We start from the raw sequence: 13,434 nt of genomic DNA, 5'->3' as shown, positions 1-13,434 counted from the left end.
AATGTCTGCTTTCAAGACAGTTGAAACAAATGTTTTCCTTTAGCATCATCACTTGATGTTGCCACCATGTTGCTGTCTCTTCGCTGTACTGGTTGTTACGAAAAAAAATAACATGCTCACAACATCCAATCAGATAAGAGGAACCGAGAAGGTAGCATTTGAAGGCTTAACAACACAAACGGTTTCTCGATTCTGACTGTACGCAATTGACAAATAGTTACAGACAACTTTAGTGACAGCGCATCAGTGGCCCAATCGGGCCAGTAACAATCCTGTCTACTGTCCTGAGCATCTCACACGCTGGCCCCGGGCCATCGGGCATTCCTTATTGTTGAGCCATGCATACATAGCTCTGGCTACATACTGTAAATCGTGATCTTCAGAAACTTATATAAGGCTCTGTTTTCAGGATGAGCCTCTGTTGAGATTATGGGTGCTTTCACACCTGTGAATCGATTCAGTTGTTCCGAAACAGAGATTAACATTGTTACATTGTTGCTCTTTGCTCTTATAGCGGTTCGCTTTCACATTGCAAAGTTTCTAATCGGACCAAAAGAGCTAAAACAAGTCACGTGCGAGTAAACTCTCCTCACATTGGTCAGAGTGTCAGGGTTTATTTTGCAGCGTCCCGTTCAGCTGTCAGGAGAGGTGGTGGTTTGGTGGTGATTGACAGGGTGCGCGCGCGTGACGTGTCTGAGGAGAGACACGGTGGGGAGGGGTGAGAAGGGTGCGCGACGATGCCTATTTGAGGACTGGGAGAGAGACGCGAGATTACCGGGAGATCATCATCTCGTTTGCGGGCATCCGGAGACTCGCGAAACTTCCCGCCCTACTCATAATTCTCTCTTCATATAGCCGTATGCCTATTACATATCCATAAAACACTGTGATATAACCGCGCTCGGATCGGATCACTTTCTCACTGCAATCGAACCGCTCCAGGGTTCGTTTCAATCGAGCCAAGACCACCTCATTCAAGCGATCTCGGAGCGATTACTTTGGCGCAGAACAGAGCGCGATTGCCCTGTTCACATATGCCAATCGAACCGCGCTAACTGGGCAAACGAGATACGTTCCGAAACAAAAGTGTAGGTGTGAAAGCACCCTATAATGAAGCACCTCAAGAATTTCCATTTTAGTGCATCTATATAAAACACTAGAATATGTTTCAGCTTTTAATTGCATTGATTTCAATATCTGATCATGTTGTTTGCAGTTTGCAGAGATCAGATGAATCATTGAAGTTGTGACTAATCCCAAGTTAACTTGTAGCAATTATGCGATTAGTCACTCACTCTCGTTCGGCTTATATGTAATGCGAAATGAATCGGTACTCTGGCATACATTTTACCAGTGAACTCCCTTCAAAATTTTACTGAAAGAATAATAATTATGACTTCAAACTGTACATAAAAAAAATCTTTATTTAGTCACAATGTATGTTGATCCTAATCTGCAGGATCCTCCAGTGAGATGATAAACAGCCAAGGCTATTTTCCACCACACTTGCTGCATGGTTGTGTTGACCCGATCCCGACCAGGGTAAAGCCGCATGAGCTGCGTTCCCCAGATGCTCTGCTCCTGAAACTATCTGCTGATCATCTGGAACCTCCAACTTTTTTGCATCCGATGCCTGTGCTATGGGTAAGCCAGCAAAGACCCCATCACTTGACTGTCCATACTCTCCAATATGGACTAGATACACTCCTAGACTGCAGGAAATGTGTGCTTGATGGCTTTAGACACTCTGTTCTCCGTCATATGATAGTGGAAGGCGATTGTTCTGAATAAATAAATAAATGAATAAATAACACAATAAATAAATGAATAAAGAACACAATAAATGAATGAATAAATAACACAACAAATGAATAAATAAATAACACAATAGCATACTTTAAGTGATGGTTCCACTTACCCTCCACTGAGATAACTCCACTTGTTCTTAACCTCTTTGCCTTTTTTTCGTCCGTAAACACAAACATTTTTTGATCAAAGCTGGAAACCTGTAGCCATGTAACTTTCACAGTATTTGTTTCTCCTACTATAAAAATCAGCAAGTTTTCACATGTCTTCAGAATACCTTCATCATCGTTCGACACGAGAAAGAAACTAATATTTACAGGTTTGGAACCATTTGAGATGAGTAAATCATTTTTGGATGAACTACTCATTCGACATAGCAAAGTTTCTTTTCATTGAGTAACTTACAAAATTCAGCTATTATCAACAAAAATAAATGTAGTAAATGAAGTTTCACTTACCCATCTCGAAGTTGAAATGTCAGAATGTCATATTGTCACAGATGTGGTGTGACGCGACGTTTACATTCACATATCACGCACTAAAAGGCTATTTAAATCAAACATATATAAATCATGGTGTGAAAAGAGAAACATATAAAATGTGCAGCATGGGGTGGGGGGTAAAATCTAGAAGGGATACAGCTGCGGACATATCAATACAGCATCTTTTTTGAGACAATGCATAACAATAATGAATATTTTTACATTACAGTGAGGGTTAGGTTTAGGGTAGGGGTTGATGTTAATAAAATACAATTTAATAAGTAATTTAAAAAATATTCTGAATAACTCTGTATAGTTACAGTTTTTACATTACAGTGAGGATTGTGTTTAGGGTTGGGGTGGGGGTGGATGTAATACAATACAATGAATGTGTAATTTAATAAGTAATATGAATAATTCTGGGTAACTTCCAGCAGCAGCTTTACCCATTCTAGCAATAAGCGGGGCAGGGGTTTGCGAGGACTGGGGTTGAGAAATACTGCTCCATAATAGTACTTGGTGAGTAGATTAAAATTAAATGAAAATAAATTGAAAGTCTCCACTCTTATTACTTGATCTATTGTAGGTCTGGTGGCCAGTCGTGTCCTAAAAAAACTTTTTTTAATGTTTCTTAAGGCTGATTTATACTTTCGCCTGGCGCCCCGTCGTGAACCTACACTGAGTGCGCTCGCATGGCGCAAAACGGACAAGACTTTTATACTTGACCCTTCGCCATTGAGATACTTTTTTTAAAACAACAGGGGGTGGTTAAATGAAACCTACTGTAAAATCATTCGGAGAAACCAGTATTGCCAACTTAGCGACTTTGTCGCTATATTTAGCGACTGTTCAGTCCACCTTAGCGACAAATTTTCAAAAAAGCCACTAGTGACAAATCCAGAGTCTTTTTTGTGTGTTACTGGAGATTTTTATAGACTCTCATGTGCCCATCCTGTACCGTCCCTACTCTTCTTAACGAGCTGCGGGTGATGCTGTCACCCCCTCCCCATCCTCAGAGCACTGACAGGTGGCCCAGTCCTCGTTTCTCCCACCTGCAGCCTGACAGCAGATCACTCCTCTGCGTACCGACGACAAATTATTTAGCACCGGGAGTGTGAGGTATTTCCATTTTACAGTCAAACCGATCAGCTTCTCCTTTTTTTTTTAACAATTCAATTTGACTGTTTGTTTTTTTTCTTGATCACAATCACAGATACTTCAGTGACAGTTTCAGAATGCAGTTTATTAGATCTGAGAGATTACTGCAAATTCACTACACATCTAAACTGATATCCTGTATTCAAACAGCAATGTTTTTGTTAAATTGACATGCATTTATAAAGCGCAGTGCAAATATAAATACCCCTTTTATTAATCACAGGCTGTTAAACAAATAGAAACGGTAAAACGTGATAACATCAGAAATATGCAAATTGACATCATATCATTACTACCATTCAAGATTTTTTTTATTAATTATTTTTATTAATTCTTTTATTGATTATAAGGCCTTTTATAACCATTTAAGATTTTTGTAAATCCAACTTTGATGCATCACTTGGCTTTGTTCATATCTCGAACAGTTCTACCTATTAAAGTGTATTAAAATATTAACCCCATGCGTGTACATGTATTATCACCGCCATGCGTGTACGACTTTCCCTTTTGGCGCTTTGCTTTCATGGCCATCACCTAGCAACAGCCGTACACACAACAGCAGCTTGATAAGCATACCGGGTTTCAAAAGGAAAAAAGATGGTGTGAACACAAACCAACCAAGAAGGTGGCAAAGGGAGACATTCGAATGTGGGTATGGTCCAGGCAATTGAACAAAGTGTCAAAGCACCCTAAATGTACAGCACCTAAGCACCTGGGTCTTTGCTTTTTTGGCTTTAACAAACTTATCCCTCAAGTTTTCCTAAACTTTTTTACAAACACTTGTAATTTCTAGCCAAGAATTATTGGCCATCTGGTTAACCCTATAAACACGCATGGAGGGGTCATACAGATGTCTGTACAGGCTTAACAAAATCTCTTCAAAGTGATTCAGATTCAACTCAAATGAAATGCAGCACTACGCAAACTGTTCACTCGGGTTTTAAAAAAATGTTATGCACTCCACCAGCCGAAAGCAAGTCGCGTGCACCCAAAGCGAACCTCCGCAAATACCACTATGACGTCTTATTCGCCGAGCATACTGAAGCGAACTAACAAGTATAAATCAGCCTTTAGGAATTTTCTGTCAAGTTGCTCCAAATTCAGCTGTATCTACAGGGTTTGCATTTTGAAATGAGATCCTTCAGATAACCCATGAATCAGGCTGATGTATCCCAAAAAGAGGAGATGCATTCTCATATTCTGCTCTACTATGTCTCTAGACTGCCTTCATTTCCTTCTCTAAGTCATCCAGGAACTTCTTAGAAAATGAATCCAAAATGTGGAACTGTTCCCCTACCTGCACCTTGGGTGTCTTCATTCCTTCAGACTTGCTGAAGCCATTCGTGCTGCAAGATCTGCTCTAATGTTGCTCTCCTGCCGTCATCTTTTTTATGGCACTGAGTTATCAGATCTTGAAACTCTGTGAAAGATTTCAAAAAGAAAAGTCGATTAGGATCTTTATAAACTATACATGTTGTCACAAGAGCTGTTATGCGTGTGTTTACTGGTGTTATTTTCATTGTGTGCTGTTGTCTCACCTTTGGAATATCCTGGAATCAACTGATCATCTTTTCTGGTCAGAAATGACATAAAATGCTGGCCTCCGCTCACCATTTCTATAAGCAGATTTCGCAAGCTGCAAATGGCTTCTTTCATGGCCCATTCATGATCTGAAATTAAAGCAAGACAGTGTTTTTAAGCTTGCATGCATATCAGCCCACTGTTGGGGACCAATCCAACCCCAACTATGACATTTTATAATGCATAATAGACACATTCAACTCACTTATAGAGGTAGGGTTCATAATAAGCTCACTACAGCCAAAGTCAATCAATTTGAGCTGCAGCGTGTCCGTGTTGATCAGGATGTTGTCTGATTTGATGTCTTTGTGGAAGATGCCCTGGTCAGCGCAGTGTTTGGCTGCGAGCACCACTTGGCGAAATAAGCCACGAGCCACAGTTTCTCCTAGTGATCCTCCTTTGCCATTGATGAACGTTTCCAAGGTCTCACATGGATCTGGATATTCCATAATGAGGATGTACTTCTCTGGCTCCTCAAACCAATCGATCATTTGTACGATGTGGGGGCTTTGGGATTTGCGAAGCAGCAGATTTAATGCCACTTCCGCAACCAAAGGTTTGGCACATCCAGGCTGGAAAATGTCATTTGATAAAAGGTTAGCTTTGACGTTTCATTTTCAAATGTGCTTTAAATATGACCCTGGAGCAAAAAAAAACAGTCTTATGTTGCACAGATATTGACCTTTTTCTGCAATTCGGAAGTGTGTTTGCTTTTGCCATTGTTTTAGAGCTTCCTAAACGATTGCCTATGAGAGAAATGACCAGGAATGATAAACAGTCAAACTACTTGGCAAGGCAAGACAAGGCAAACTTTATTTATAGAGCAAAATTTTACACAACCGTAGTTGATCCAAAGTGCTTTACAATAAAATAAACTAGACAAACAAACAAATGGTATTAAAAATACTAAGAAATATATTTAAAAGTAATACTACAATACAAATAATTAAAAATAACATGTATGCGTCACTCAAAGGCAAGAGAGTAAAAATAAGTCTTTAAGTTAGATTTAGGATCATATGAAGGAGAAATTCTGATGTTCAGAGGGAGACTGTTCCAGAGCCTTGGGGCCGCAACACAGAACGCTTGATCACCTTTTGATTTGCAGCGAGACCGAGGGACAGACAAAAGAAACTGGTCATGGGATCTTAAAGGTCTTCAAGCTGTATATGGCCTAATAAGCTTACTGACATAGGCTGGGGCAGAATTGTGCAAAGCTTTATAAGTAAAAAGAAGAATTTTAAAATCAATTCTGTATTTTATAGGTAGCCAGTGCAATGAGGTGAGGACAGGGCTCTACAAACAAGTGTGTTCTTGACTATACATAAAAGGTTGAAGAGTGTAAGCAGAAAATAGTTTGCAACATCAATGCGCTGCATTTAACATCTGAACAATGTGAATGAGAATGGAGCCAAAAAGAATTTAAAGTCTGCGCCCGCTAGTAAATAAAGAATAAGGTCAAAATTATTGATTTCTTTTATGTCAAAAATCTATTATAATATATGTTATTTTCTAAGACATTTTGTGAACTTTCTACTGTAAATATATCAAAATCTAATTTCTGATTAGTAATATCCTTTGATAAGATCTTAATTTGGACACCATTTAAAGGCATTTTTCTCAGTATTGTGATTTTTTTTTTTTAAACCTCAGATTCCAGATTTTCAAACAGTTGTATCTCTGCCAAATATTGCTCTATTCTAACAAACCATACATCAATGGAAAGTGTATTAATGCAGTTTTTAAGATCAGGTATGAATGCCAATTTTGAAAAATGGACACTTATGACTGGTCTTGTGGTCCAGGGTCACAAATGCAAATGCCTGTATTGAGAGAAGTCTTGTCAACTCACCACATAGATAAACTTGTCCCATGTGTTCTTTTTAAGAAATTTGACAGCAACCTGCAGGGAGAAAAACAGTTTTAAAAGTGGTTCTGCAATTATTTATGTTACATTTCACACAAAAAGAACAGATGAAAAGACTAGAAAAAAACTAAGAGAAACAAATGGAAGTAAGGATAGTTTACCTTCTGGCCATCAAATCTGCGTGTCGCCAACTTCACAGTGCCATAGGCTCCACTTCCCAGAATCTTTCCCACATCATAAAAGGAGTAAAATGATCCTGATGAAACAAGAAAAAAACACATTAATTGGTACTTTCAATGATAATCTTGAGAAGTGATACCAGGGAAGCAGGATAATGTACATCATGTTGAAAACTGAACAAGGAATTAAACAAGAAGCAAAAATATCAATTACGTCATTTAAGAAATGTTACGTAAAGAAACTACTGTAGGGCTAGGAGATCTAATTTCACAATATAAGTCACCTCATATCCTGATAATGATAAATATCACAATATATTACCTTTTCTAGAAATTCAACAAATTAATCGTTTATATATATATATATATATATATATATATATATTGTTTATATATATCGTCCACATGGAAAGCACTATTTATTTTGTACAATTTAAGATATATACTCAGAAATTTCTAATTCATATGCGATTATATTTTTCACTTTATTTCGATCTTTATTTTGAGCAAATGTTCGATTAAAAAAATAGAAATATTAAATAAATGTTTATAAATCATACAAGCATTTTCAAAAAAACTAATGATTACAGGTATATTACATAGTTTTCTTTTAAATATCGCTGAATAAAAAGCAAAATGCAAACATTGTACATTCAAGATTGTATGCTTCTGTCTGCATCCTCGTGTTGGAGTGCACTAAATTGTGAAAAAAGTTTTAAACAAGGTATTTTGTGACACCATATTTATAATTATATATCGATACCATCATCATTTTGCACAGCCCTACTATACTGGAAGTTGTCAACGTAGACCAATAATTAGAAATCACTCACCTTTACCCGGCCAAGAATAAATTGGACCAGGCGTCAGCTTACTGGATGGACCCGACGCAGATGATGGCTCCAGATCATCGTGACTGGATGATCCTAATTCAGATACTGCCTCCAAAACAAGATCGGATGGGCCTGGATCTGGAGGTGAACTGAATGAATCAGCACAAATATCAACTGGATCCTGGTAGACCACGGGCTCAGGGCTGGCTGAACATGGGTCTGTCTTTGGCTCAGGGCTGGCTGGACATGGGTCTGTCTTTGGCTCAGGGCTGGCTGGACATGAGTCTGTCTTTGGCTCAGGGCTGGCTGGACATGGGTCTGTCTTTGGCTCAGGGCTGGCTGGACATGGGTCTGTCTTTGGCTCAGGGCTGGCTGGACATGGGTCTGTCTTTGGCTCAGGGCTGGCTGGACATGGGTCTGTCTTTGGCTCAGGGCTGGCTGGACATGGGTCTGTTTTTGGCTCAGGGCTGGCTGGATAAGGTTTAAGTGTCACCTCAAAACCAGATGGAGCTGGTTCAGTTAATGCCCAAAAGTTTCCACTTAAATGTGGACGGAGATCTTCCTTCTTTTTCTTCCTCCTTTTTCTTTGTGTTTCTGTCAAAACAAATTGAAATTAGCACTAGAATATACTGAGACTAGACATAATAAAGAAACCTAAACACTGAGTAAATACATAAAGGTGAAACAACTGCCAGGAATATACACTGAAGTTTAACTGTCTCCGTAATATTCATTTATTACTTAATATCCAAATCTGTTTGAAATAATGCTTTAGCTCTGAATTTGAAAACAATTTATGCCACGTTTGAGTAGAATAAAAGGCAAATCAAAAAATAATTCACACATGAATGTTCCTTTTCTTCTTTTTTTGTGACCTTGACATTATTTGCTATAGACCCCTTCATTCAACTTATCACTATTTATATTTATATATTACATTAATGAAACGTAGTAATACTAATAAAACTAAACACAGGAAATTAATTCCAATATGAAGAACATTAATAAAACAGACTAGTCAGATATAAAACAGCAGATTAGGGGAAAAGTCAAGTAATACAACTAGACAGTACATAATAATATTGACAGTAGACTCACCGACAGCTGGCAGGAGATCTTCCAAATTCTGTGGAGACACTGGGACGCCAACTGGATCTCGGCCCACTTTATTGCCCCGTCGCCAGAGGAGGACACGATCCTTAAAAGACTTCCATGTCCGGTTGAAGAATGCACAGATGGACTTTCCCGTCTCTATTTTTGTTTGCGTTTCGAAAGAAAGAAAAACATAAATCATAGATCAAATACAGAGAACAGATATCATGAAGAAGGAATGTAAAGCTGGTAAAGTTGTCTAACTAATGCAAGATCCATCATTAAAGAGAAAGTTCATCCAAATAAAGAAAAGTTTGTCATCATTTTCACACTCTTTACTTGTTCCAAGTTTGATTTTCTTTCTCCTGATGAACACAAAAGATATTTTGTAAAAGCTGTGAAACCTGTACTCACCTGTATACTGACAGTATAAAATAAATAAATAAATAAAATTTACCATTATTTGGCCCACAGCCAGATGGACCTGATACGGATGTGACCTCAGATGGAGCCGAGATAGATGGGATCTCAGAATCAGGTGTCAGCTTGAAACTAGACAGACTTGACACAGGTTTTACCCATGTAAGACAATCTAGTTCTGGCATCGGTGTTAACTCGGATAACAGACTGGATAGATCTTGGTCCTCTAAATCGATCTCGAGTAGACTTGGAACAAGTGATGGCTCCAGATCACTGTCAGATGTCAACTCAACTGTTGATGGACCTAAAATAGAAGGTGGCTCAGGATCGTCCAGATTGGCACTAATTGGCAGCTCAATACCTGATGGGCACGGATCGATTGATAATGCCCATTGGAGGCCAGATAATTCTGGCTGGGGTTCATTGGGATCGCTGCATGGAAATGGGATCAACATGTTCTCTCCAGGCCAACAGAGGGTGCAACGCTTGAGCCCCTTCCCTATTCGCCGAAAGAATGCACGGATCCCTTTCTTCCACCTTTTTGCTTGTTTATCTACAAAAACAGAAGAAGCAAAGAAAATAAAAATTAAAAAAATTATTAAATAAGCATATAAACCATTTTGAGGGACGTAAACATTAACAATGGTCCTAACATATTTCCTGTTTTACTTTTTTCATTTCCAAAGCTTCAGAGACTCCAAAAAGGTCCACATATTGATAAATAATGTTATGAGAGCTGTTTTAATGTTGAGGTATGATTGAATTACCTCTTTTTACAGTTATGAAATAGTTTGACAAGAAGGAAATGTTCATGGGCCAATGACATACCCATGTTGAAATGGTCTATAGGGCTGCAGGATATTGAAAAAATCTGATATTGCAATTTTTCTGCAATATATTTGCGATATGAATACAATTTCACCATATGACTTGAATAGCTCTATTTAGAAAGAATTGATTCATTAAGATCATGATGATTTTGTTGGGGAGGGAATTGTGCAGAAAGTATAATAAATGACAAGAGTGTTTAATAAAGAGCAATAAACCATACTTTTTGGTTTTCTGGGTAGTCAAGCAGTATTTAGGGACAAACATTTAATAATTAAATTAAAATAACACTGCAGAGTCTACATTGTTTAATTAGATAGAATTAATCATTAAATATAAAATTCAAATTGCACAAATCAGTGTGCCTTTAAATACATTAAACTCTCTTGAAATATTCACACAGTCATAACAGAGCTATTTAATATTTTTCTTATAGTTACTAAAAAGTATAGAGAAATTACAGGTACTCTCTCATTAGTGTTGTATATATCTTTGTATATACACAATTAAAATGATATATTAACATTATTTTCTAATACATAAAATATTATTATTATATAAATTGTACATATACATGTTTGTGTTTCAACTAATAATTATAAACTAATAACATGGCAATAACAGAATAAACTTTTTCAGGAGGAGCTTTGTTGTAACAAGGCCATTATGATAGTTACAACTTTTATATGATGTAATGAAAACTAAATAAACAGTTAAACATTTAGCCAATCAGTAGCTACAAACTTCATCTCTAATGTCAAAGAACAGCTAACATTAATCTGATAGATGGTTTTGTGTCTCTCATATCTCAATTGACTCTGTCTATTTACCAGTTGGGCTGTTCTCCATAGCTGCTGCTGTAGGAGAAGCCTCCAGTTCTGATGCTCCTGTTGAGCGGGTGGTCTTTCCTGCAGCTGCCCGTGCAGAGTCACTCACCCTCGGCTGAGCTTCTGCGGACATCGGGCTGCTGGTTTGTAACGAAAAGCGTTTACACATGCTGTTATTTGTAATATATAAAGGTGCTTTGAAACCACCTTTATCTAACATACACACTATCTGCTCTCAAACTATGTGTATAGTTGTCGACTGTACGTCCAGATAAATTTCTAGTCGCTGCTCAAGTGATTTTCTTCGCTACTGCTTGGATCTTCACTGAACTGAGCTGTGCGCGCGAACACATTCTATTCTATGACGTGACAGCCAATCGAATGTGGGCGGGGCTGTGCTGTAAATATCTGATCACTGTTTATTTCAGCGTCCCATTAAATGTTTTCAGAGCGGATCAGTTCACAGGAAAACAATATTAACCATATGAAAAGGGCTTGTAAACCAGAGGTATTCCCCTATTCAAACCTCTGTCATATAATTGCAACATTTTTAATACAACTCATATTTTAAAGATTGTGTTTTAAGCATTCAGATTTTACCTCAGCGCTTGTTTGCTTACCTTTTCTAGCATTATATGTATTTTTAATAATTCTGTCCAAAGTACAACTTTACTGGGATTTTATTTTTAAGTCAACCAAAATAAATCAATTAATAAATCATCTATAAAAACAATATTTTACCTTTGATTCAATGTATTTTCTTTAGGCGAAAATAAATGTTTAAATTGATATTAAAACACTTTTTTTTTTTCATTTTTAACCATGTCAAAGGCATTCATTAAAGTTGTCTACTTTGTACTAAAGTTAAAAAAAATCTATTTACCATCACCGGCCACTTTATTAGGTACACCTGCCCATTTTGATCTCTTGTAACTAGTTTATTTTATTCTTTGATTATAAGGATGTGACGTTTGTGTGTTTGAAATCATACAGATACTTGAAATCACTTTTTAAATTAAAGTTTTGCATCATACTGTCTTCGTGCCAACCTGGGTGTTTTCATAAAAACAAAGAACATTTATGATGCAATACTGTCTGAAAATCTTTTTTTTTACTCATATCGGGTCATTTTTGTGGTACACTGTAAAAAATGGCCGTGATTTCAACGGTAAAAAACTGTAAAAATGCTACAGTAAAAATCCATAACCTGGTTAACGGTATGTTTCCTTAATATATACGGCGAATAACCATAAATTGACTTTCCCAAAATTCCCTGCATGACACAACACTTTTTATACATTTTATGTTACATCTAATGTTGATAAACAATGTTTATTTCATGACTTTAATTTTATGTTTGTTACCATACTGGTGTTTATTAGCTGTGTGAATGACACTGAGCACATTCTACATGCTGACATTCTTTTTTGCTTGTGGGAAAAGTTGATTTGTGATGAGCATTGGCTCATTATGTAACTTCCTCATCACCACCTGCATGTGGGTGTGCTAACGTGACTAACTGTAACAAAAGATGTTTAGATGTTGATAATTCAAAATACAGACATATTACTTCTATAAATTAATAAAATACAGTAATGTCCCGTAAAAATTAAAAAATTACTTTTACGGTTTGTACCGTGTTTTTAACGGTAAAGTACTGGCAACCACAGCTGCCGGTTTTTTACCATAAATTTTACGAATTTATTTTTTACAGTGTAATAAATCTTTACATTTATTAATAAAATAAACACAATTTTCTGCAATTAACAACTCCAGCTTAACGCTATTTATTTCTATTAAGGCTAATGTGTGTAATCTTATTTACCATATTGCAATCTGACACAATGACAACAAGTATACAAATCATAAAAATAAATTTTGACGTTTTTAAAGACTTGGCATAATGTTAACTTAACATTAACGACCACAGTTAGCATAATATTTAGTTGTGTATTTGCTAAATGAGCACTGTGCTACACTGAGCACACTAACCCCACTATTTTTTTTATAATCCGTTTCTATTCTGTTTTAAGTGACTCAATTAATTTGAAATTAAAATGTTAACCTTTTTTAATTCTTTGTTTTTATTGTTGTGATTATTTTTATGATAGTTTTGCATTCTTTATGTAAAACACTTTGAATTGCCATTCTGTATAAAATGTGCAACAGTATAAATAAACGTGCCTGGCAGTGTCATGTATTGGATAAAATGACAGAAAAAATAGACATAGGATAATTTTTCAGTGCAGCTAAACGCCAAGTACAAAAACTTCACACATTAAGCAATTTGGCTTTCAGAATGAGTGCTTATGAAAATACTAATGTCACAATATCAATCACAGGCAAAGGAGAATGTAATGA

The 13,434-nt window shown here is 36.8% G+C and overlaps 1 protein-coding gene and 1 long non-coding RNA gene across 21 annotated transcripts in view; both read right to left on the bottom strand.

Moving 5' to 3' along the window:
• Positions 1-11,405, bottom strand: part of LOC101884995 (uncharacterized) — a 32,943-nt gene extending 21,538 nt beyond the window's left edge. Inside the window, exons 1-12 of one of the 20 annotated variants that reach the window (XR_015510976.1) lie at positions 11,077-11,405; positions 9,456-9,971; positions 9,005-9,157; positions 7,907-8,500; positions 7,056-7,150; positions 6,880-6,930; positions 5,233-5,599; positions 4,985-5,116; positions 4,744-4,866; positions 2,265-2,352; positions 1,919-2,044; positions 1,405-1,783 (exon numbers count right to left, since the gene is read on the bottom strand). Coding sequence is in view for 3 of the 20 variants with exons in the window: in XM_087286600.1 (XP_087142726.1) it covers positions 4,769-4,866; positions 4,985-5,116; positions 5,233-5,599; positions 6,880-6,930; positions 7,056-7,150; positions 7,907-8,500; positions 9,005-9,157; positions 9,456-9,971; positions 11,077-11,293 (2,223 nt within the window). In the remaining 17 variants the exon portion in view is untranslated. Of the gene's footprint in view, positions 1-1,404; positions 1,784-1,918; positions 2,353-4,743; positions 4,867-4,984; positions 5,117-5,232; positions 5,774-6,879; positions 6,931-7,055; positions 7,151-7,906; positions 8,501-9,004; positions 9,158-9,455; positions 9,972-11,076 lie in introns of those variants that run through there. The other 19 variants (XR_015510986.1, XR_015510987.1, XR_015510975.1 and 16 more) reach the window with 19 other exon arrangements.
• LOC147833274 (uncharacterized) overlaps positions 1-12,791 on the bottom strand; it is a 331,056-nt gene extending 318,265 nt beyond the window's left edge. The window contains exon 1 of the long non-coding RNA XR_015511029.1: positions 12,214-12,791. This is a non-coding gene — a long non-coding RNA (uncharacterized LOC147833274). The remainder of the gene's footprint in view (positions 1-12,213) is intronic.
• Positions 12,792-13,434: the final 643 nt, after the last annotated feature.

The sequence above is a fragment of the Danio rerio genome, chromosome 16, assembly GCF_052040795.2.
Source record: "Danio rerio strain M-AB ecotype USA chromosome 16, GRCz13ab, whole genome shotgun sequence".
NCBI classification, from domain to species: Eukaryota; Metazoa; Chordata; class Actinopteri; order Cypriniformes; family Danionidae; genus Danio; species Danio rerio.
Note: the sequence above shows the minus strand (reverse complement) of the source record. Positions and strands in the feature narration are given on the sequence as shown.